We start from the raw sequence: 25961 nt of genomic DNA on the forward strand, positions 1-25961 counted from the left end.
CTAAGCACCAGATGCCTAAATGGAAAAACAAGATGCTTCCAGTTGCACCTACCTCATCCCACCAGCAGGGGTCATCACTCACATGGCCTTGTCCATTGTCCTGAGTTGCTCCCCCAACAGGGCAGTGATGTACTGAGAGGGAGGAGGAGGAGGAGGAGGAGGGGGGGGGGGGGGGGGGCCGTCAGTGAGTTATCATGAATTCTGGGACAATGCCAGTGAGTAGCATCAAATTGACTGTAGACCTCGAGGATAACATAAATCAAACGTTGTCACCGTGTCCTCGTTGTTGCCTCTCTACCAGAGTGCCAGAAAGCCGCTCTACAGTGTATGTTGCCTTTTGGAGGTCATCTGTCCGTCTGTCATCTGGCGCTGCACCCATGGCTTGTCTGGAAACACCCAGCCGCACTTTGAAGGCCTCACAAGACACCTTGGCCCCAATCCAAAGGGATTAACCGCACTGCAATTGCGGGTTATTGTTGATACTGCAACCTTCACAAGAATGAATCGCGGAATAACTATCGCGCTGAGACGAAAAGACTGTGTCAGATATGGATGCAGGCGGTTGAATATGTGGCACTCAGACGGGCCTGGCCCCACCTTGTAAGGGAATCCCGCCGCCAAGTGTCCACCCTCCACCGCAGGGTCATGTGCCAAAATGCAAGGAGCCGCCAGACGAGAGGGAGCTGCACATATTTTGTGAAACAGCTGGTGAAACGCCAAATGTGTCTCCATCTTCAGAGAGAGGAGAGGCCCTGGCACTCAGTGAGAGGACTGTGCCATGTGGGGGGGAAACCCACACAACACTGAGACATGAAACCGGAATCACAGGAATGGCAAATGGCATCAGAAAGTCACGTCTTATATTTCCTTTCCAGCAAGAGTGTTTGTCGTTTTATTGGGCAAGACAATCGGAGCTGCACCAGCTGATGTGAAGACGAAGATTCTAATATATTCAAACACAACCTATTCGATCGCGGAATGAGCAGCATTGGCGATAGAGGTGCTATTTTATGTAACAAATAAGTCAAGATGCAACTAGATGCTGCAATGTCTCGATTTAAAAATGTGTTATTGTTGAAGTGAATCATGAGTAAATCATTTTATGCTTCATGGTATTCAGCTGACACACAGGAAGAGCCAGGTATATATCAAAGACACACTGAAGAGGGCTCTAAAATGATTCTGGGTTTTAAATCATGAGTGAGTCTGAGTGCTGCCAACCAAACACAAAACAAGCTGCTGGTTTCATTCTAGTCGATTTAGAAACGTCACCTTGTTGTGGCTCCTGCTTGGGATGGAAACCTGCTCTCTCTGGAGCCTCCACAAACTTGATTAGAGCCTCTAACGTAAGAGGCAGTTGTAGCGGATTAACTGAGTACACTTTTTGTTTACACCTCCAGTTGTCACGTCAGTTTGAACAATGCCGGACGGACGGGTGTAAATAAGTGCACGGCAATTAGCTTGAAGGCTGTTTAACGAGAGTATGGGCTGTTTATCACGAGTGTTTTCACACATTTATTTCACAATAACTAGATTATTGGTATCTAATTAGTGCATGACCAAATAGAGACTGTGGTATGAGACAGTGAGAGAGTGGTATCGGTCTTCTTAGCCAACTCTCTGCAAGAAAGCAATTTCGTGTATTTCCCAAAATGTGAAACTGTGTTTTGTGTCAAACTCTCACTTCATACATCCAAACTGCATGATTGATGCAGCCGACCAGTAGTCAGTTCTGCTGACTGATGCTCAATGAGAGATGTTCACACAGCACGTTCACCACGGACACATCCGCTGAGTAAGATGGAGTCTTCAGGGCGTATTGATCATGAATCCGCTTCACTTAAACAACACGCTGCAGCACAAACAGAAAAGCCTTGATGAGTCAGACATTCCACTGACTGCCCCGGGCTCTTCAGTGTGACTATACGATAGGATGTAGAAAGTAACATGTTCTCACGTACTGGTTTAAATAGCTTACAGAACGTGTTTAGTCACCTTTAAATCACCTTAAAGTAAGTATTTGATTTGTTAATTATCCTCCTTGTGATATTACTTTAAATAAAGACTCACGAGTTCATGCAGGTTGTCTGTATTTAGAGTCTAACTCCCATGTGCGTTGAAGGATTCCCTCAGAAATGATATGAGCTCTGAGAGGGAGGATCACAGGACGTCGTGTAGACAGAGACATAAAAACCTCTGCAAACGTCTGCCAGCGGCCTCGACCACACCCTCCCTCGACCACACCCTCCCTCAACCACACCCTCCCTCGACACGCCTCAGCGCCGCAGCACGTGTGATGCCAAAAAACCCTGTTGTAAACAAACACATTTTAACGACAGATTTATTGAATGTATACAGATTGCACCGGCTAGAAATAGGCTTTTAGATTCGACAAGGGAGCAGTGGAAATGCATAAGAGTGGAACCTCGACCAACAGTGACCGGTGAAGACGTCTGCCAAGTAAAACAATCCACCCACATCACGAAAAACGGCATTCGGTGGAAAATAAACACCGCGCATTCCAAGTGGGAGTAACATACTTCAAAATTGACTGTCAACGGCTAAATAAAACACAGGAGCACTCTCCCATCTCCGCTTAGAAATACTGTAAAGGAGCCACAAGCAGACTGTTCTGTCTGTAAAAAGCCACCCTGCTGTCAAAGATACCCACTGAGGATGTAGACCTGATGGAGGACTGAAATGGGCAACTGGCCCGGGCCAAAAGGGCCCCCAAAAGTCACAGGTGTACAGTATGTCAAACTGTTTTTTGGGTAATTTGATTTATTGAAAATAAGTGAGAAGATTTGCACCATGAAAGTACAATATCAACTGAGGCCTGTCCTGTGCTCGAATTCTTGCAGTTGATAATGTGCTCACATGGTGCATATTCTAAAACAATATTGTGTTGAATCAAATCACCACAAACTTGCACTAAGTACACGGTTAAGTTTGATTCCATTACTTGTTGCGCTGGATTTAAAGCAGGGGTCTCAAACTTCCGGCCCGCGGGCGTCATTATGTGGCCCGCGAATCCGCCAGCAAAAAAAATGTATTGAAAGTCAAAATTATGAGATACTGAAACACAGTCATAGAAGCAGCTCTTTGGCTTACTGTACATTTGACATGGAAATGTATTGTGAGCACATTGAAGACGACTTTAAACTGTGAATGCAGAGAGTTATTTAACAATATGTTACGAGTAGTTACATTTACAACCGGCCCTTTGCGGGCGACCGTGATGCTGATGTGGCCCGGAGTGAAAATGAGTTTGAGAGCCCTGATTTAAAGGATAGGTTCATCTATATGTCTGTCTTAAAACAATACACCTATATGGACATTGAAAGCAGCAATGGTTGAAGTGCTTCAATACAGTTGTAAAGTACTCGTACTTTTACCTGAGTATTTCTATTTTCTGCTACCTTTTACTGTGTGATAACTTAATTTACCCAATTAAAGTGACGTTCATATTAATTAATCAATCTAATGATATATTATACATTATTCAGAAAAGGGCCAGTCTGCTTAATGTGTAGTTGTGGTACTTTATATATCTTGATACTAATACTTTTAATCTCTATTTAAGAGATTGAAACGTATTTTTGACACCAATTTGATTTGTCATCGAAAGCACTTAGTTTGGACACGCTTATTGGTTGTGTTTACACATGTAGTGTTGTTTACACATGTAGTATGAAGTGTGTATGTTGTCGGAGCTGTCTAACACCTGAATAGCACTTGATGAAGGTCTACCAACTGAAACATTGTGATGAAACACAGGACAAGTGATCATTTGTGGGCAGGACTGCTGGTTTACGTCAATCCGTTTATTTCAATGATTGTGGCTTACAATGACAGTATATTATGTGTGTGATTTGTAGTAACTTGCTTGTATCATGGCTAAACAAGAGGACGGCATCCTGTAAGGAGACGCAGAGAAAGAAGGCAGATAAAACCCTCCCTGTTGTCCTCTCGGTCTCATCCAAAAAGATAAGATCTGCTGTCTATTAAAATCTCCCCGAACACTCAACATACAGCTCATCATCTGCCGAGGCAGTTTAATCTGACCCCTGTCTCCTCCTCGCAGAGCTAAACATAGGCTACTGTTTCTAAAATAATCACCACTCTGGAGCGTGTGCGAACGTTTTCAATAATTAATTCAGGCTCTTTTATTCTCCCTCTCGCTGAAAGACACGCACATGCAGATCACGTGCAGTCCGTACAAACAACTGCTCTCACATTTTCAGCAGTACCACAGCTGCCTGAGGTCTTTTAAACGACGTGCTTGTCCACTTTAAATAGAGGCCCCAGAACCCCTCAGTCGGGCCGAACTGTACTGGTCGCCTCTCTCCGGCTCTCGTGCCCGCCGGCTGGAAGAAGCAGCCGGCTGTGGTGTTGGGCTGGGCCCTCGCCGGCCTCCCTCAGAGCCGACGAAATGTCACGTGGCTCATGTGGATTAGCCTGCATTTACATCTGTGGAGCCTGAATGTGTGAGTGTGTGTGTTAGAGGAGGGGGAGGGGGGGGGGGGGGGGTTAGGATGAACAGGAAGGAACTGAGGGAATGTCGCTGTCTGGGGTTAAAAGGCAGCTTTGGCACCTGTTTGGCCTTGGGGCTTATCTGATGAGTGTTGTTTAAAACAAGGTGTGCAGCTGGAGTTCATGAGACGTGGTGGACGAAGGGTCGAGGATTAACACGACTAAGGGCTCGGAGTTTGTTTCCCACTGGGATCGTGCTAGTGATGTAAAGACGTATTACTAACTATGAGTGATGGGCTCCAGATATAAACACGCAATTTCTGACGAATTCAGAGCAATTTTGGTGATTTTTACACGATTTCTATATTTTTTGTTTTGTTTTCTTCTAAGAAAATCAAGACGACATTCCACGTTGGCTTTAAAACATTTCAACCGAATGCAAAGTTTCAAGGGGCGCTCTCACTGATTTGAGAGACATGTTTTAAAAAGAATACGGGAGTCAAAATTGATGCAGCAGATGTTGAGATATCCTGAGCTTGACCTGGTATTCCCAGGTCAAGCTCAGACATCACGAAATCCTATAAAATCCTATTATGCATCTGAGTACCGTCTTTGGTTGGACTCTCCATGTAAATGAACCACAACATTCAAGCTGCACCCCTTCAGGCAGGCTTTCTGCAAAAAAAAAAATGAAAGTCTCAAGCTGAACTGAGATACCCTGATGGCATCATCAGGTTTATTTTATCTGAATAAAGTGAACTGAAGCTGCACAACCAACTGTTTTCACACGCTGAGTGGTTCTCCTCATGACGAGTGAAAAGGTAAAAATGGCAGAGTGCTCCTCTGAGAACACTCTGAGATAAAGAAAAGATTAGGATGTGTCACATTTTTGAGGTGCTTTTTCCACCCTTGTTTGCCTCATGGCAAGACTAACATTCCTTGCAGCCCTCAGGACCACCTCCCTCTTTTCCCGCCGTCTATTCCTGTCGTTCCCCCCGTGGGCTTTGGATGCTTGATCTGCTCTGGAGAAACAGTGAGGGTCTGAACCAAGCACCAGATCAGAAAGTAAAACGAGTGGCCTGGATACGTCCACTGCAGTCTCACCGGGGGATTACCCAGACTCCTCAGAGGCATCGAGTCACACCGCCGGAGTACGAGCCTGTCACGGGCATCTGTTCAATTTTGCTCCATATATCCACAACCGTGAAAATGATTTTAAAGGCTTTTAAACTTTCATTTTCAAGGAAAGGTTTTGCTGATTGTACATTCTCCTTTTCATCCTCACATGAACGTTATTTTATATCACAGATAGTGGGTATAATACACCCTTCCTCTCATCTTCATCACATGTGTTCAGTGAGCCGAGGATTGCGGAGAACATTGTCCTTTCACTTTCAATCTCCTGCCTCCTCTTTGTCTCTGTTTCCCTCTGTAGTGTGTTTGACCTCCTCCTCTCCTCTCAGGTTTGAGTCCGCAGCTGAACTGGCAACAAACCTGCAGCGACAGCAAATAACTCGAGGTGAACGTGAACTTGTGTGCTCTGTGATACACACACCGAGAGCGCTGAGGCGGGAAGACTCTCTACTCCAAATTTACTGCGAGTAGGAAATGCTGAAAAACGCTTTACTGGAGCAGTGATGCCGATCAGGGTTGCCCCATAAGTTGCCCAGTGGACAATCTGGCTGCCTTTGAGAGGCCGTTGAGAACGTTGAGACCGTTGAGTCTTAAACTGATACAGTTCTTTTCTTTTTAAACAGCGAGCTCAGAGATAAGGAGGAACCGGTTACAGGCATCCTGACGGTTGCTAGTCAGCCGGGACACAGATGTGGGAAATATCAGAGCGTCTGATGCTGGACCAGGACCTGCACTGTGTCACTGTGGCAGACAGACCAGACAGCACCCATGTGTGAAAGAGATGACCTCAGTCACTCCGAAGACTCCCCAAGTGGAAAGAGACAGACAAACTGTTGCAGGAGCTGATAATGCCTTTTAATTAGTCATCAAGTGAATGCAAACCACGACATGTCAAAGTGGATTGTGAGACATTCAGGAGCTGTTTCTCTGCTCCGCCTGTCTCCAGTCAGAAGGCCCATTTTGTCACAAAGCCAGCAGCCTTCTTGAGAGGAAAGTCGATCCACCCGAGCCACGTTTCAGCGCCGTCCTTTGCCTAAAGAATTCCTACGTGTCACTCATTCTGAAAGAGAGCATTGTGATTCAACCAAACACTACTCCTACTCCTACTCCTCTTGTGGAAAGAGGGGGGGGGGCGGGGGGGGGGAGTGCACGTGTACCCTGCACTACTTGCTCAAAAAAGCTTTCCCGCCTGGCCTTAGTGTGGCCATGACAAGACCACAGACTGGCTCATAGAGAAAGAAATGCTGCCTTCATGTGCTGCTCGTAAAACATTCAACTTGCAAAAAAACAGCGATTGATTCTAAAGACCTGAGGATCTGCTTCAAACTAATTATGTTGTATTATATGTTAGCCAACTACATCTAAAGTGTTTATGGCTTCTCTCAATGACCTCACTTGGACGCAGTAAACCGTAGCCTATAAAAAGAGAGAGAAAACCGGAACTAGCTCAATAGCTAGCAGCTAAAGCGCTAATGTATCTTGAATGTTTGCTAGATAGCTGTTTGAAGACTACTTCCACAGCAATAATATTCTAAAGAAGCAGAATGAAGAAAAAAAAACAAGCAACTGACGTCCCAAACCTCGACATTAACTGTCAAGTTTTGACATTTCCTACAACACATGAAGGAGACACAAGGACTGGTACTGTGACGGCAGGGAGGTGGGGGCGGGGCTATGCAAATGAGGGAGCCGTGGACTCAATAGATGCTCCTGGCTTCTGTAAGCGGAGCGCGGACACTTGCTGCGGAGAGAAGAGACGGAGAGAAGAGAAGACGCCGCTCCGGACAAACAAAACAGATCACGTTCACTCGACATCGCAACATGTCTTCAAAGTGCCCCAAGTGTGACAAGACGGTGTATTTCGGTGAGTGTTGCACGCTTTATTTGTTCCCATCTTTTCAAATTACTTTTTTGGGTCATGATGGTTATCTCGCTTCATTAAACCAAAAGATCGGTCTTTTTTTTTTTGGACCAACGTGTTTCACAGTTTTTGATGGTCCCTTAATTTACACATTTCATGAATAGTGTGCATATCGGATACAAAGCAGTTCATGCCCATTCATTGAAAAAAAAATGAAAAAAGTCTACGTTTCACTCATTTAGAATTACAGAATTTACATTTACTGAAAATGTCTACTTTTCTAATTGAGTTCTGAATGTATGCATGCATGCACTTTTGCCTTATTCTGTGTTTTTAACAGTATCTCAGTGTACAGTAGGATATTCACAGTATTTGTGTCTAATATTGACTCCATAAAAATCAATATTGCTTTAAGCTGTTATGTTCAGTGGTGGTGGAAAAAACGTAAACCATTCCTACATTTCCCAAAATATTTTCTCACAGAAATAAAGCTCATACCATTTCTTAGATTAGGCAGTTTTTTAGGGGAAAGAGTTGCTGGCAGTGTAAATGATTCACAGAGGTAAACTTTTTTTGGGGAAAGGAGGTCAATGTAAACAAAAGCCCTAAGAGCAAATATTTCAACAAATTCATGTTTTTTTTACAACATGTCAAATGCTTTTAACATACATTTATTTATTTAACATTTATTTTAGTGGGAGAAACCAATGCCGTGTCTGCTCTCAATTCGCAAAACTGGATAAATAATGTATCTTATTTTGACACTGATCTGTGCCATTTTTAATTTGTTTTATTTGGTAAACATCCAAGCTTGGCAGTTGGCTTTTGGAGGCCCTCGCCAAGAGTGCAGAAGTGCCGTATGCTGAGATTGCCCACTCACGGAGGAGCACGGCAGCAGCTGCTTCACTGAGATGAAAACATGTCAACATGCATCCTTGTAAACAAAGACTGAAAACACGTAAACATGCATCTCTTGCATCCTTGTAAACAAAGACTGAAAACACGTAAACATGCATCTTTTGCATCCTTGTAAACAAAGACTGAAAACACGTAAACATGCATCTCTTGCATCCTTGTAAACAAAGACTGAAAACACGTAAACATGCATCTTTTGCATCCTTGTAAACAAAGACTGAAAACACGTAAACATGCATCTTTTGCATCCTTGTAAACAAAGACTGAAAACACGTAAACATGCATCTTTTGCATCCTTGTAAACAAAGACTGAAAACACGTAAACATGCATCTTTTGCATCCTTGTAAACAAAGACTGAAAACACGTAAACATGCATCTCTTGCATCCTTGTAAACAAAGACTGAAAACACGTAAACATGCATCTTTTGCATCCTTGTAAACAAAGACTGAAAACACGTAAACATGCATATCTTGCATCCTTGTAAACAAAGACTGAAAACACGTAAACATGCATCTTTTGCATCCTTCTAAACAAAGACTGAAAACACGTAAACATGCATCTCTTGCATCCTTGTAAACAAAGACTGAAAACACGTAAACATGCATCTTTTGCATCCTTGTAAACAAAGACTGAAAACACGTAAACATGCATCTTTTGCATCCTTGTAAACAAAGACTGAAAACACGTAAACATGCATCTTTTGCATCCTTGTAAACAAAGACTGAAAACACGTAAACATGCATCTCTTGCATCCTTGTAAACAAAGACTGAAAACACGTAAACATGCATCTTTTGCATCCTTGTAAACAAAGACTGAAAACACGTAAACATGCATCTTTTGCATCCTTGTAAACAAAGACTGAAAACACGTAAACATGCATCTCTTGCATCCTTGTAAACGAAGACTGAAAACACGTAAACATGCATCTCTTGCATCCTTGTAAACACAGATGGGGATGCAACAGATTCACTTGGGCAAAGAGTCTTAATCACAGTGTGGATGATGGCATCATCATCTATTTACTATTAACAGATGTTTACAGTGAAATAAATGTGCACGGATAAGAGCAAAGCAGAGGATTAAAGGAGCGCATGTCATGAAGATAAACAAAAATGTCCGTCTCCGTTTTTTAATCTGAATATTCCCGATATTCAGCGTATTTCTAGGGAACGTGCTGCTGCCCCGTTCAATTGCGAGTGATCCCGCGTTTACGTTCGGCCGCATGCTGGGAACAGAAACATTTGTTCTTCGACGCTGATCTTTTTCTACTCTTCACAGGGCGCGTCAGAGCTGTCACAGGGGTCAAAATCAATTATGTGAGTGCATGGCAGTCCTGTTATGTAACAGGAGAGGCAGCAAACACCACAGCTGCTGCTCATCCTAGGGGTCCCGAGAGTCGCTGGCAGGCAATGAATATCTGTGCAAATAAGATTTAATTTCCTCCAATACAGATTTCATGCAGAGTATTCGTCTGCGCAGAAGATTTAATTCGCTGCAGCGAGTGAGTCACGGCTCCTCTGTGATGCATGTTTTTATTTTTACGTAACCTACTGAGATCCGTCCTGGGGGAGTTATTTCGGGTTGGGGGTGGTGTCTTATTGGGTGGCGAGTCGACTGTAAGGATGATGAACCGGTGGAATTAGCTGCGCACGTCAAACCTGGGGAGGATGGAGAAAGTGAGGGAGGTTTTTATGATGACAATATGAAAGTCTCAGTTATTGCAAGGGAGGCTGTGAAAGCTATGACGAGGCGTGGGAGAGGTCAGGGCGGGAGAGACGTTCTGCCTGAGCTGCTGCCCACAGCCTGGAGCATCAACATCACGGCCATGAAGAACACAGATACTTTAGAGTGAGCTCAGCAGCTCCACCTACATGCGTCCTCCTCGCAGATACTTGGCCCGAAATCCTTCTCAGGTCTGCAATTAAAAGTCCCAGAAATGTAAAATGCTTCCGATCTACTCCGAGACATGTGTTCCTGTTGGAGAAAAGGGTCTGTTTTCTGTCCACACTCGACTCTCTTTTTCTGTAAGAAAAACCCACAAAACAAACGTAATTTCGCACGGCAGCGGTGAGCCACAGTCTGTGACGGACTTTTTTATAATTTTCCGTTCGATACTTTAATGAACAGCTGTTTTCACGGTGGTGGTGATGGTTCAATTTCATCACCACTAAGTGCACGTTTTGATTGTTGCTGATTCGCTTTGCTTCTGCAGTTTCAGAAAACCAAAGAAATGGCACCATAAAAAAACCCGTTGCTTGTTGCTGGTGTTTAAAGAATGTGAACGTTTAACTTTTTAAATGCAGGGTTGGCTGGATTCCAAGTCCCAGAGTCCACATTGGGGCGTCACATCTGTTAGTTCCTGTGGAACGGAGATGCCTAGAATACATTAGGGACTACTGGCTGACATGTGCCAGGCCCCAGTGGAAATACATTGTTAGCGTGTGATGGAGGCCATGCGGGACACCTCGCAGCATGGCTCACTAAGTCTCTCTCGGCTCCAGACCCAAATTCAGCTGAGCGATCCAGCCACGTCTCCTGTGCTTGACAAATTGGAGCCGTGCATCTTTTGTGCAGCGAAGTGAATAAACGAGAAACTAATGGGGCTCTGCCGGGAGTTTCTCTTTCTCTCTTTCATTCACTCTGGCTCCTCTTCGGCCACTTGCCCTTCGCCTCGGGCCCCGAATTCCTCTTTCCTCAACGAGAAGGACCGGGGTGAGATGGCTCGCCTTTATTTAAGCGGGACACTCTCAAAGTGCCTCATGCATTACAATGAGAAACGACATCTCTATTCACACAAAGCTCTTTCTGTATCCGCGCACGTTCGTTGCCTCCAGCGAGGCAGAATACCTTCATCCTCTCAGCCCGACGAGACGGTTCCCACACACCTCCTTTTTTACCCCAAACATCCACACAATGCCTGTTTTCCCCCCCTCCTTCCACTCTCTTCTGTCAGCGGCACAGCGCCCTGTTTTCCACTCGGCTGCCCAGTGGGCTGTGTGAAAGTGCCTCGTCAGTTGCGTAACCTGCCAGCTACTGTGCACCAGTCATTGAGGGCCCTTTTTCTGAGGCACAAATATGATCCCCCTAATGGAGACGGCATTAAGCTCGGCCAGGCTGCCCCCCCCCCCCCCCCCCCTAAACACAGGTGAAACCATTTCACCCGGCAGCACAATGACCTGTTGCACAACAGCAGGAGGAACAAAGTTGTCGACTGTTCATCCAAATGTCTCACACTTTAACGTTACAATCATTCAGATCCTCAAGAGTTTTATTCAATCTACTCTAATTTTTGACGTGATTGGTGACCGCCATTTTTTTTTTACTGGTCACGGAAGTTTTTACTGGAACCATATTTGACAAAACACCAAAATCAATGATTTTCAGATTGCAAAGATAAGATATAAAGGTTTTGTGAAACACAATTTAAGAGTGGCACACAATCCTAAACTGCAGCGATACATCAACACAGTTGTCCTTTTGAATATTCATCTGGGCATCCATGTTGTTAAAAATCACTTGCACCAGTACCACCAGTAACCACAGCTGCTGACTGGAATGTCAAGGATTCGTCTATAATTTGAACTCTTGATCCTTTTTTTTTTTTTTTTTTAACTCTTTCAAAGGGAACTACTCTTGTCGAACCATGTGCTCGTTTAGACACGGACGATTTTATTGCTCCTCTTTACAAGCCTCACTACATAGAATTTATCCACGTTATGTCTCCTGTCATGTGATGTCGACCCCCTCAAGGGCTGATTGTCCAATTACACAGGCTACATCTGAAGATGCCTTTCTAGTGACACAGTCCCCGCTTGCTCCTTTGAAGACATGGTCCACTACTCTGTAAGCTAGTCATGCAGTTCCTCTTTGAAGTCCCGGTGGCTCGGGACACGGCGTCCTGACTGGTCAGAGATGAGATGCAGTGTGTGGGGCGAAGCAGGCTGTTTGGGGAGGGACTGTGGAGCGGGTGCTTTGCCCCGCGGCTCCTCTGACCAGCGCAGACAGGATGCGAGTTAACTGCGGCCCATTTACGTCAGCCAGCAAAATTCACGAGGTCGGCCTCTTTTATTCACAGAGGGGAAGGGGGGTTCGGGGGGGGGGGGGGAAAGCCCGGGGAGGAAACCTCGCCTTGACCGAGGCGACAGACGACCTCCAGTGCTAAGTTTTGCCACGGGGTTGCATCAGCCACAGGAGGAGACGGATCCAAATCCATGTTTCTTTGTGGCTCTTCAGCATCCCCACCCAGCCCCGCAGCACGCCGACTCTGCACAAATCAGTTCTAATGTTTAACGCACCGCTGACGGGCTCGTCTCACTTTCATCAATCCCTCACGACCAGCAGAAGATGAGCTTTTAAAACTCTTTTCACTCACTCAAGTCCTGACATTTAAAAAAATAACCACCTTGTTAAGAACAGATGGATTATTAACGTGAAATTATACACAATAAATGTACAAAAGCGCTTAAATACTTGACAAAAAATGAAACGATCTGTTTCTCGCTTTCCAACGTGAGGATTTGCACCATTGTCCGTCCATAAAGGACACTGTTGTAGGTTGAGTAGTTTGTTGACTGCACGAGCTGAAAACTCCTTCGAAGTCACTTCCCTGGGTGAGGTTGAATTGTGCCTGACTGAATGGCGATTGTCTTTTTAGTTTAGTAAAAGGTCACAAGTCCTCGGGGGTGTTTGTACTCCAGAGAACGGAGGAGAGAGAGGATGCAGAGAAGGAAACGCAGGCTGCTTGTTTTTTCCTTTGGTACATTTCTCTTGAGATACGAGCCTGTTTTACTGAATGTACCTTCCATGTGTGGGTCCTGCGTTGCCTTCTGGGCCTCCAGTCAGTCAGGCGTGTGGTGTTTATTAGGACGTGCAGTTATCACACTGCTGTGACAAAAGCCCAAAGCAGAATAAACACCCGCGTGGACTCAGCTGCCGCTTAATGGATGAAGGGGAGGAGGAGGAGGAGATTGTAGGACGAGCTGAACAGATGGGTCCACGGCACCAGAGGGTACAACAGAACACAGCCAACCGTGATTTACAGATGATCCCAATAACATTGGTGACATCACGAGCACTACGGAGAAACTCCAGCTTACTGATCAAGAATATCGTTATAAACTGTACCTTTTTACACATGAATGAGGTCCTTGATGATTGGTATTTAACCTCGTGCTTCATTATAGTGAGTTACAACCAACAGACACAGATAAAAAGAGCACTCATGGGAGATTTCAGAGCCCAACCCCCCTGCCGTGTTGCATGCTGGGAGTTCAGCTGTATAAATGTTGTTCAGTGCTTGTGCTTCTTTATCTCTTCTGTCCATCACCAGCTCTGGTGTTTGGGTGCAGCTGCCCTGTCGCTGTTGATAATTAAGCAACCATAATTAAGTCCTTTTGGAGGAATTGGCTGTTCATGTTTTCCCCTCTGAAGACCGCTCATTACAGTTCTGTTGCTTAATGTTCCGTCCAATTACAGAGTGTTTTGCCATTTGCTGCTCCTCTTACTGTACTCGGAGCCTAATTGGTTTCAGCCTTAATGAGATCTGAAGTGTAAGTGAATCATGTCACAGAAATAACGAAATGAATAAAATTATAACCGGCTAGAAGTCGTCTGATCTGCTCACTGGAATATCACGACTCATTCGTTTTCAAAGAAAGTACTTGATACCGAATTGCCGTCTTTACCCGTCGCATTAGATGTCTCGTGACTCACATTTCCCAGGACTAAAGTTAGACCCAACTAAAGATTTCTGATGACTCAAATGCTCTCTTAATAAGTATTGGTGTTACGGGCTGACATCATGGATAACATGTCATCAGAAACGTAGAAAGAGCAATTGTTTTGACCCCAGTGCCGTATACAGTGTGAACATGTCTGACCTTATTAAATCAGAAAGCATGAGCTATTCGCAATTTAAATGCTTTTTCCAATTACGTAAAAGCACTGAAAACCTTGACTTTTAAATGTCACTTGGATGAGATGTTGCCCCTTAATTTCCTGCCAGTGGCAGCGCTAACGCTGTCGTAATGCCTTTTTTCGTTGGGCGTCAAAGTCAAACATATATCTTTTTGCACTTGAGCCTGTTTGGTAATTTCCTGGCTCCTAATCAACCTGCCTAACTGTGCCGGGGTGGGTGGAGGCGCCACAGCTGGGGTTGTGTTTATGCACATCGGGGGGCTCAGTGTGCAGCGTTTCGGCACTCGTATCGACGTGAAATTGTGCTTCTGCTTCTTCCCATCGTCTCAGTAACGCTCTAACAGCATGTTGCTGTGGCTCAAGTTGACTGACGAGCACAAATGAGACCCTTTTCCATAATTACAAAAGCACTTTCGAGCCTCTTTTCCTTTGATTAATGTTCAGTAGCGTCAGTGAAACAAACAGTCGTAAACCCTGATGCTGAATCAGAGCGAAGAGGAGTCAGCAGCCGGCTGTCCTGGTGATTTAAAACCACACTGACGATGCAATCAGAGAGGCCGACCGCAGACCGAAGAGCTTAGACCTGGAATTCACAAATGAAGTTAAGCAGCTTACAGTGATGCAGGTATCCATCGTCTGGTTCTGGTGCAGACCTCTCTGACCAGCACACCTGCAGTAGCATCGTCTGTCAGTCGGTACTTTATATCAATATTTAAAAAATTCATACATTTTTTTTTAGAGGCACAAAAGTCCCACAAATCCAGATGTTTTCTGGATCTCTACAACCTCTGATTTTTATATAATTATTATATTATTATAATATAGCAAAAACGGACACAAACGAACTCTTCAGCAGTGATTTCCCAAAAGCAGTCCCACCGTTTGTTAGCATGAAACCACGGGGGAATCCTTTGTTGTGAGCTGTTGAGTGAGACGGTCGGGAGAGAGAACAGGATTTGGCACATCCTCATCGGTGTTGACAATTGAAATGTGACTATCCGGAGAGACTTCCCTGTGAACAGCAGCTTGTTGTGTTTACACAAATGGGTGCTTTTACCCTCAGGTTGTCTCCGTGATGAGGTCGAGGAAGACTTGGTGGCATTTCAGTCGCCTCATTCGTGCCCACACGTTTACTATTTTGGAAGACAAAGAACGATCTGTCGGCCCATTGTTGCAGTCACTTCAATTTTTCTTTTTTTCCTCTTTAATGCATGTGAAATGTCAACTTAAATGCATGTTTTCTGGCTTCATTTCAGCAATCGAGGCGATACAGTATGAAGGATAATAAAGATACAGGCTCACGTTGGAGCTGGGGGGGGGGGGCAGATCCCCTCCACCTCCCCCACTCTGTAACTCCCACAACACATACTCCACACACACAGGGCTCACCCCTCTTATAACAACGACGACTGCCCTTTAAGACGTTGTTCTACGCACAGAGAGAGTCACAGCATGAGGACATACTGTTTCCATTCACGTCTGTCTGCTGGTGTGACTACATTCACGAGTCGGTCTATGACAACACTGAGTGCAACCGAGTGCAACACGATGAATGACTTTCAGGAGAGGAACATGCGCAACTCGTATTTAAAGAATATCGTCTCGCCCTCTCTCTCGATGATGACCGGCGTGGCCTATAAACACATCTTCTGATTCAAGGACAGATTATTGATTTTTAAAGAATGATTTATTGTCGCCTTTTTTCTTTCAGTAACTTTAAGAGTGATTTAACGTTTCCGGCGGTCTGCTGTATCAGCATTCCTTTGCTCTCGAGTGGTGATGGGAGGTCATGCACCCAATCCTCGGATACTCTCCAGGGCCTTGCTGTTGGTCATTTGTCTCAGTGTTTTTATAATTGACAGGGAAACAGAAACCTCTGCAGGGAGGACTTGGATCTCCTAAAGCAATCCCAAGAAGCATTTTTAACACATGATACCCATAACATCAAATCAACTTAACGTCATGATTGAAAGAAGGGTGTTCATTTGGTCAAAGGTGAAAATAATAAACTGACGCATTACAAACAGACACGTCCATAAAACTCTGTGCCGTCTCAAATCTCTGGTTTAATTTGCTTCCCGACTATAAGCCGACGCAGGACTTTTCCCGGTTATAGTGGTACATATGGGAAAGCAGCTGAAGCCAGGAAGTGTGTGTGTGTGTGTGTCTGAGCGTTTGACTGAGGGTATGTAGGAAACACTCCCGTAGCCGTCTATTTGTGCCGTGTCTGATAAGAGAAGGTGTTTCCTCTCCTGCCTCCACGGCTCCTTGTGGTCCATTGTGTGGAAGCAGCGGAGATTTTATTGTTGGAAACGGTATAATTAGGGCCCCTTCGCTTGTCTGGAGTCGGTCTGGGAGAGAACGGGGACGGAAATGGGGCCGAAGGGCCGTCTGCAGCAGGACGGGTATACTGTAAACCGGGGGGGAGGGGCGACACAAAGGATCTGGGTTGGATGTGGTCACCCCCCCGCTGCTCCAGCTGGGCTGGGACTCACGCCACTGTCTGTCTGTCCCACAATGACATCACCACTGCACAGGCATTCCCAGTACCCCCCCCCCCCCCCCAGCAGCCCAGAGATACAGCACAAGCTCATGATTCTTCTGCAGCGTGAAGCAACGAGAGCACGTCATTCCTCTCAGCGATGAGCGATTTGAACGCCACTTTTGAGCGCGACGCAGTCGACGGCCGTTGTTGGTAGCAATGTTTATAAATGCTGCTTCATGCGAGTGTTTGCACTCACCCCGCACATCTCTTTTGTCTTTTCATATGCAGCGGAAAAGGTGTCATCCCTGGGGAAGGACTGGCACAAGTTGTGCCTCAAGTGTGACCGCTGCAACAAGCTGCTGACCGCCGGAGGCCACGCTGAGGTCAGTAAGACGCCAGCAGCAGCGGGACAATACTGTCCTCCCACTGCTGAAAGCACATGCATCTGCTGCGAATCCGTCTTCTCCAGAGCTGCAGCTACTGACGTTTGAGGCACTCTGCTTCCACTTTGTGTCTTTATACTTCTACTCCACTACATTTCCAAGGGAAATATTGTACTTTCTGCTCCACAACTGGACATTTAGTTCAAAGATTTAAGCACTTGGTACTTTTAAGATTAAGATTTCACACGTATGATCAGTCGATGAAATCACAGTTAAATTAAACTAAGGCTATTAAATGTTTTCTCACATAGTATTGCATTAGTAATAATATTCCAATAATTATGTACAATTATGTTGTTTCTTTACAGTTCAGTGAATGTTGCGGTGAAATTGAAAAAGGGGGGAATCCAGTACTGACTTATTGAAAGATGGTCTTCACAGTGCATCCTCGATGACAAACGAACTGTATCGCATGTATTTGTTTTTAAAAGTTCTAGAAACATGCAGGCACTACATGCAGGGCTAGTTTGTAGCTTGCGAGCTAGCCGCTAACATGCTAGCAGCCACTTGGGAAGATGGTAGCATTATCCAGTCAAAACAGCTGCGTCCTTTACTCCCCATGTTTGTTCTCAGGCGTGTGCATAACATATTTTCAATAAAGATCATTTTATTGACGAAGGCGATGTTTTGGTACCATAAGGAGGTTAGATTAAAAAAAAAAGGGAATGGTGCCACTCGGCTAATAAGCAGCTTTGTTCCCCAAAAAAGTCAGCACCATTGAGACGATCTGCTATTGGTCAACTTTGGCAGTCAATGTTAGTTTGTTGAACTCTACCCTGATGCCATTTTGTTGTTTAAAGCTGGTGTGACTGGGCCTTTCGACTGGAGGAGGGTCTTTCAGAGATATGAAGTTATTTCCTCTCATTTCACTTCATACAGGAAATCGCTGAGTCCATGCCTTTTTTTTTCCTGACTTGGTTTGTGTCCAGTTGCATCTGTCATTGCAGGCTGAGTTGCCTTTCTCCTCTCTGTCGCATAATCACACGTCTCAACATAAGATGGATCCCCTCCTTTCGTGACCCAGCCGATGATTCAATTCTTACCCTCTCTCTGTCAATGGGTCGAGTCTCCCGCTCCTTTTCTTCAACTCAAAGAGGATGTGATCTCAGCGTCTTTTGTACACAAAAGCAATTTCCTCGCAAACCCCAAAGGATGCCGTTTAATCTCGCCATGATTGCAGTAACGTAGTCACACAACCTAACCGCTCTCGCTCTCGCTCTTCATGGACTGCATCCAAATCCTGCCCCGGGCTGCAGCACCGTGCCACGAGTCTGACTTTAGTAGGCAAAAAAAACTCAATACTTCATCGTCGTCATGGAAACAGAGTGAGGCTGAGAGACGTTGCATATAAAAAATTAGGGGGTGGGGGGTGTGATGTCATCTCGGGCCCGGTATGCAAAAGGTGACGACCTTCCGAGAAAAACTGACCGCTTCTGAAAGTGTTTCAGTACTTTTTTCTGAACGCTTTATTAAGAACCTGACGCCTACATTACCCACAATGCAGCTCAATCACCGACAGTTTAGTCTGAGATTTTGGGTGTGTTGTGCTAGTAGCTAATGTAGCAGCATGCTAGCCTCAAGCGGAGATGAGAAGCGAGCTAGAGGTCTGTTAGCTCACTTATTTCTAACTCCACACCCACAGATTTGCACATATATATATATTACACAAAAGTGTGTTTATGTTCTCCAAATGTATCTGGTGAAATACACTGGATCGCTTCATTAGGCCTCTAACATATCCATCAAATGATACAACTCACAAAGGAGAAGCAGCCGTTGGGTTGAACTGTCCGGTTTATAGCTGTAACTTGAGAGCATCTTTTAAAAGATAAACCTTGTGTACCTGCTGGGCAGCAGAGCAAAAACAGCCAAGGTGTCAGAATGAATCCACCTCCATTCTGGTCTCCCCTACAGGGACTGAATCCCAGCAAAGTGAGTGAGTTTAGGGTTGAAGCGACGGGGCACGGAGATGAAGATGAGGTCAGAAAAGAAAAGATGGGAAAAACACATTTAAACGTCAGGATGTGGGAAGTGAACTTCTGGGAAGCGAGTGGGCTGAGCAGCGATGGATAATCCATTTTTAGGGTCCCTCACAGCCAGAACCACAGCGGTATACCGTACAGCAGACTGTGAACAGACCACTCGCTTCACTTGACAATGAAGCGCTGTGTGTCCGGGCCTGAGAAAGTCATCAGTGCTTAGTCACGGCGGCGGCAGCCAGACCTTCATGGATCTCATCAATGTCAAACGGGAAGTGTGAGAGGAGTGCGTTGCCGCAGTACCAGTAGCTGATCCTGTCGTGCTCAATGCATTATTAAAAGGTGAGAAAGCAAATCGGTCTTTTGAGGAAAGCTCATGTGGCCAAAGCAGAAGGGATTGTGGGTAGTATGTCCCTCCTGTGACGCCCTGGCGTCCTGCCCGTGGCATTCGCTCGGTTCTTCTCTTCTATGGGCATCGGGCTCTGGACCAGTGGCCACCCTGGCCCTCAGCCCTGATCCCAAAGCTGGTCACATGCTCCTGCACTGACCGCCACATACCCAGCATGCATCAGCAGCAAGCCATCTATGTCTTAACACTGACCCCTCAAGTGGCGGGCCTTCACGGGGGTAACGGAGACGTAGGCTGCACTGAAGTGTGGCGCTGGATTCATCAACAGAGTCCTGGCGACGTCGTCATTATGTGTTGAAATGAAGAAAAAAAAAGAAGAGGCTTGTTTCCGCTTTTGGACACCAGCTCTCCATCTCCTCTCCAAAACCAAAATATGATGTCAGAAAAAAGTGTGAAAAATAGGACTTCTCATACATGTCGTGGTTGCATTTTACTCGCGTCTTATGTTTTTAAATCTTTCTTAAAATCCTTTTCATGCCCATTGAGTCAGTTTGTTTTTCTGTCTCTCCCTCAGCACGATGGACGGCCCTACTGCCACAAACCGTGCTATGCTGCCCTCTTTGGGCCAAAAGGTAAAGTACACGTAGACGTGTGGACTAAATATCATATCATATAATATAATACACATTCAGAGGCCACTTTATCAGCGACATCAGTCCAATACAACAGCTCTTCCATAACATCTCCACAAACCTTGTAAAACATTCAGCTTGACAGAAATTAGTTAATTCAATTATGTTTATTATTTAGGCCACAGTTAAAGGTGGTGTTGCATTATACTGCATACTATATTTAACAAAATCAATACGGTGCAGAAGTTAATATGTAAATAAATACATGACCATTTATTTATTCCTTTAATTCTGAATGGAATATTGACTTGTTCAATCATTTAAGCTTGTATCTGTTAATTATACATTTATTTCTGTATGTATCTATTGATTGAGTCATTGTTAAGTCTTCCAAAGAGTTCAGACTATTTTCACACATTGCTAGTCAGTTTTAGTGTTTCTAAATTTGAATGCCATATGTCAAATCAACTTATTCATTTTCACGCTGACATTGTTTCTTCCACAGGCGTGAACATCGGTGGCGCCGGCTCTTATGTGTACGACACTCCCGCCAACAACAACCCGTCTGCCACGAGCGTGGATTCAGCCCCCAAAGCTGAGGAGAAGCGAGTGTTCGCCCCGAAGGCAGCGTCGAAAGGTAAACGAGGAAGCGCGCGTGTTACACCGTGTCCGGCCCGGGAGCCGTGGCTCCGTCAGCAAGTGTTGAATGGAAGAAGCTCGTCGATGGGGACGTGAGTTTGGTGCTTTAGGTCGGAAGGAAAGCTGCTGCTGACTCAATGATAAGAACGCCGACACACACAGTCTTTTGGGACTTGAGGAGGATTTTCTCAGACGCGTGTGTGTGCGTGTGGGTGTGTGTGTGTGTGGGTGTGTGTGTGTGTGTTCTGGGAAATCCCTGTCAGCAGGAACAAAATGATCTTATCAGGTGTTTTGCAATTTCTCTCTCCGCTGTGCAGTTCTCAGTTCGTGGCTGTTTTCGTCTCACTTTGTCGTTGAAGCCAGAAAACTCAGCACATTTAGGATTGTTTTAACCTTTCTGCATTCAAAACCTTTCAATGTGTGAAACGGCTCAACCAGATAACGGGAGATCTTTAGAATCTTTTAAATGAATAATAAATGGACATATAACTTTATTTCATCAAATAGAACGAGGAGTGAACGTCTTTAGGTTTAAGTAGATTCTGTAGAACGCGTTGTACTGTGTCTACTGTAGTTTAAGTCTTCATGTTTCATGATGTGAGGCAGTTTAAGATATTTCAACTTTTAGTCTCACGCTTCAGTTAAGTGCTGTTTACAGTTTGTAGGATTTTGTTGCGTGTTGAATCTGTGTGCTCACGTGTTGCGTGTTGAATCTGTGTGCTTCTATTTGTTTTGTGTTTGGTGACGGTGTGGGGAAAACGTGTGCAACATGTCGGTGGTTTCATGGTAGAACAACAACCAAACCAGTGTCTTTGCCTTATGGCGCCTCCTGCTGCCCCCAGCACAACACTACGTGTTCACCAAACGTTCATGATTGGCTGTTGAAAGAGGGAGTGAATATCAAGTGTTTGAACATGGCAGCCGCAACTAATTGGCTGGAAATATATAAAAGCTGTTTAGTACTTGGCTCAAATTTTATTTTCATACCCCTACTTAGGTAACTGGAAATATTAGTGGTCATTTATTGAACCATTTCCCTTACCGTCCCAGTATTGTAACGTGTGTGTGTGTGTGTGTGTGTGTGTGTGTGTGTTGTTTCAGCTGCTGGCAGCATCACCACCTTCTCCGGAGAGGCCAACTTGTGTCCCCGATGCAACAAGAAGGTGTATTTTGGTGCGTATGCTATCACACTTCTACAGAACAAGGTGACGGGGGGGGGGGGAAAGGTTGGCGAGTGAAAGGTGTGAACTTTGCAAGTGGTTGCCATGGTGTCTCACAGGCGTGTCTGTGTTTGTCACAAATAGCTGAGAAGGTGACATCACTGGGGAAAGACTGGCATCGGCCCTGTCTGCGCTGTGAGAGGTGCAGCAAGACTCTGACTCCTGGCAGCCACGCAGAGGTGAGACCAAGGAAGTCGGTTAAACCGCTGAAGTCTTATTTTGATGCAAAGATCTGTACATTAGCTGGAACAAGACGGGAGAGAAAGCAGTGCTCTGGTTATTTAAATGTGAAAGAGCAATAAGGAAAATAAATGAATTGCGATCTCAATATTGATCAGAATGATCGTGATTATCATTTATATACCAGTAAATGAACTCCTCCCAAGAACGAGACAAAGAACAATTAAAAAAAACATACAAAATTAAGATGAGAGATCAATGAAATACAGAAAACAAGAGGACGCCAGCAGAAAAATGGGAAATCAACACCTAATTCATGTCACGAAGTTAACAGGACATTCAAATGTCTCTTTTTCATTTTCAACCGGTCTGCCTGACTTTTTATGGGACAGAAAACACGATCTTATTGTGTTGATATTTGTATTTCTTTACGTTGCAGCACGACGGCCAGCCCTACTGCCACAAACCGTGCTATGCTGTTCTCTTCGGGCCCAAAGGTAACCGCTAGGGGGTGCTGTCCACCCACCAATTATCAGCCACACTTGAAACAGAATGTCTGAGCACTCGATCCACGCTGCACACACCGAGCTGGTTCCTCGAGAGTTATTTCATCACAGCGTTATCTGCCGCACAGCAGCTTGTTGAGGAAAATGATTTCGCAACCTCTCCTGCTGCACCTTTCTCTCGCTCCTCTCTGTTAAACCCTCCTCCCCCCCTCCTGACACCCTCTTGCTCTCCCTGTGGTTTTTCCAGGCGTGAACACTGGTGGCGTTGGCAGCTACATCTATGAGAAGGAGCCCAGTGCAGTGACCCAGCCTTGAGCCCTTTGTCCCCTCAGCTTCATCCCTCTTCTCTTCACAACACTGACCATCAACCACAGTATTATTCGTAGCCTGTTTTCTTCCTCCCACCTGTGCGTTCATACCTGCAACAACCGGCCTTCTGATCCTTTTTCTCCTTGATTCTGACCCGCTCCCAGCTGATTCAGCACCACGAGGAATGATTTATAATTTATATATGCATTTGTCCGGGAGATCCACATCCAGCATTCCCGCCAGGTTGCTACAAATGATTTCAACCTTTTTTTTATTTATATATTTTTTGCCATGTTTACACATTTATAAATATATGTGAACATATTAAATGTCACCACAGTTAAATACGAAGGTCTTATATTTCAATGTTGTACCCTGAATACCGTGCGATTGTTTTGAGATGACGTATGTTTGTTTTGGGAAGGTGCATTGTGGGTAGAGGTTGCAGGCACAGGTGGTGCTCAGGGGCACGGTGCCAATCAATCTGTATTTCATTAACGCCACATTTACATTTTGGCTGCCTGACAACATTCCTAAAAGTCCCAACATATTGTGAGAAGGTGGGAAATCTGATCTCTCAGGTGACTGTTACAAGATTTTCAACACATCCATGAGGCTGTAACATGAATTTATTTGACTTTTGAGCATGATGTTAATAACCTATTTAATGTCAAAATCTGGCTCATGTGCTAATAAATAACAAAAACGTCTATTTTTAGAATGAGGCAGAATGGGGGTGAAGTTTTGCTGAGGGAGGGCTGTGCTTTGCCAGAACAGAAACATGTATTTATAGCTTCGAATCAAGTCCTTAAGTTAATTAGCCATTGTACTACTACTACTACTACTACTACTACTACTACTACTACTACCCTCTCTGTGATTATGAAGGAGGTCAAACAAGGCGACGTAAGCTGTATAAATCTCTACGATCAAGATTTTTATTGTTTATTTCAAATAAATAACACTGCTGTTGTTTTCCTAGAGATGACGCACTGTTTGAAGTATTTCTTTGTTGTTGCCATTAGCAGGAACAGTAGCTTAGCTTGTAGAAACACTGCAGACAAGTCATTCTGTAAGAATGTGCATGATCCTAGTATTAGAGTACGACTGTTACTGTGTTTGTTTAATACCTGTTGTACATCGTAGGGCTCATTTCTCTTTTTAATCCCTCGAATAAACAGAAACTCTTCATCTGTGTCGTTGCGATTGTTGTTTCACAGAGTTTTTAACTCCCTGTTTCTGTTCATGAATTGCAATAAACAAACTAAATGTCGTGTGAGCTTGTGGATTTCTTGTCTGATTAAAGTAAAACAACACAATATTCACGCCCAGTTTGACAATGAATACCATAAACGCCATAACGGTAAATAGCAACTAATTTATTCTAGTTTAAGAAAAAACGGGAAACTATTGTAAGCTATTATGTTGAGTATGCAGGAAGCAGGGTTTCTATGTGTTTTGTGCTTTTATTGTGAAGGAGGAGACGGAAGGAGAGAGAGAGAGAGCGGAAGGAGGTTCTGAAGGAGTGTGACAAGGAATGAAGTGGCTGCCATCTTTGTGCCGAACGCAGAGCCCCGTGTTTGTTATTTTATTATTATCCTAAAGTAAAGTATGGGCGCAACATAAACCCTCGGCTACACTATATCACGTAGTTGTGTTGAGCATGCTGTTGTTACATTATGCATATTTAATAGATGATTTATAACACATAATTAGTTGTACACAGCTATTAGGACATTTAATGTAGACATTTTATATTATTACAGCAGTATTGTCCCTCATTCTATGGGTGCCTTCAGATGGATTTAAAGTTGTTGACGTACAATAATAAAAGGTTTTTGCACACAGCTACATTATGGTGTTTTCTGCAGGCTATTTGTTCAACGCTTACGTGCTAAACAGGGGGACCTAAAGTAAAGTATTTCCAGAGGAATTTTCTTAAAAAAGGACTGCTGTTAATGGTTAGATCAATGTAAAACAAATCGCCATTAAACACAAAGTAGTAAATGTTAATCACGTTAATCACACGTCATATTGGATGGATGAAATGAGAAAGATTACTGTGTTTCATGAAGACAGTTGAATGATTACAGAGTTGGTCTTGTCATGATTAATACGCTGTGCTCTGATAATACAACGACATATCCATTAAACTCATTTAGAGTGAACAACAGTCTTTGGCTGATGCGAGGCGTCCATATTTGTTTTGTTCTCAGGCACGCACGATCGTGACTATGACTTGGATGTTGACGTGAACAAGTCCTAAACTCATAATTACGATAATTACGATATGGCAGGAACACAGCCTTACACACAAAGACTGGTCCACTGTTTTGACTGGCAGTTGCCTGGCAACATGAGCAAACAACACATCAACTGGGTGGTTCAAATCCTGATTGGTGCATGCATGACATCACTCTTTTTTTTCTGAATGAGTCCTGCCCACTTTAAACCAGCTAAAGGGAACTCAAGACTTAAATGATCTACATTTGGCAGAAAATATTGTGTTCATGTCGGATCCCATCTCTAGTAAGAAGCCGATTGAGAAAACAGTTTTTCTTTAAATAAACTGTGAATCCTCTGCTACAACGTACACAACACCCACTTCTTAGAGGCCGGGCGTCAGTCGGACCCTGACGCTGTGAAGCAGCTGTACAGAGCTCTCTGGACTCTGGATCTCACCCACAGCTTAACTTCAGCCCCAGTCAGGTGGCAGACAGACAGCCAGGAAACCGGCAGACTGTTTTCTTTCCCCCACTCAGTTCACCGCGCTGAATTCATTATCGAGGCGGCCCCCGGTAATTAAATTACGCTTGTTGGGACTAGCTAATCAGAAGAAATTTACATATCACTTCGGATTTCTCCAATAGCCATTGCTCCAGTCAAAAGGCTAATTCAGCAAAACATCTGATGGGAG

General features: G+C 44.5%; 1 protein-coding gene across 1 annotated transcript; it reads left to right on the top strand.

The window, feature by feature from the left end:
- Window positions 1-7343: 7343 nt before the first annotated feature.
- Window positions 7344-24312, top strand: crip2 (cysteine-rich protein 2). The gene is made up of 8 exons (XM_079286231.1): window positions 7344-7471; window positions 17076-17170; window positions 20133-20190; window positions 20696-20827; window positions 21931-22002; window positions 22134-22228; window positions 22669-22726; window positions 22983-24312. The coding sequence occupies exons 1-8, from the start codon at window positions 7429-7431 to the stop codon at window positions 23048-23050; spliced, it is 621 nt and encodes a 206-aa protein (XP_079142357.1). The 5' UTR covers window positions 7344-7428; the 3' UTR covers window positions 23051-24312.
- Window positions 24313-25961: the final 1649 nt, after the last annotated feature.

Source organism: Melanostigma gelatinosum, assembly GCF_949748355.1.
Source record: "Melanostigma gelatinosum genome assembly, chromosome: 16".
Taxonomy (NCBI): Eukaryota; Metazoa; Chordata; class Actinopteri; order Perciformes; family Zoarcidae; genus Melanostigma; species Melanostigma gelatinosum.

Excerpts from the sequence above, each read along its gene's own strand:
- crip2 (XM_079286231.1), top strand. The coding sequence starts at position 7,429 with ATGTCTTCAAAGTGCCCCAAGTGTGACAAGACGGTGTATTTCG. Across the intron at positions 20,191-20,695 it reads TGCCCTCTTTGGGCCAAAAG|GCGTGAACATCGGTGGCGCC; the intron begins GTAAAGTACACG and ends TTTCTTCCACAG. Across the intron at positions 20,828-21,930 it reads CCCGAAGGCAGCGTCGAAAG|CTGCTGGCAGCATCACCACC; the intron begins GTAAACGAGGAA and ends GTGTTGTTTCAG.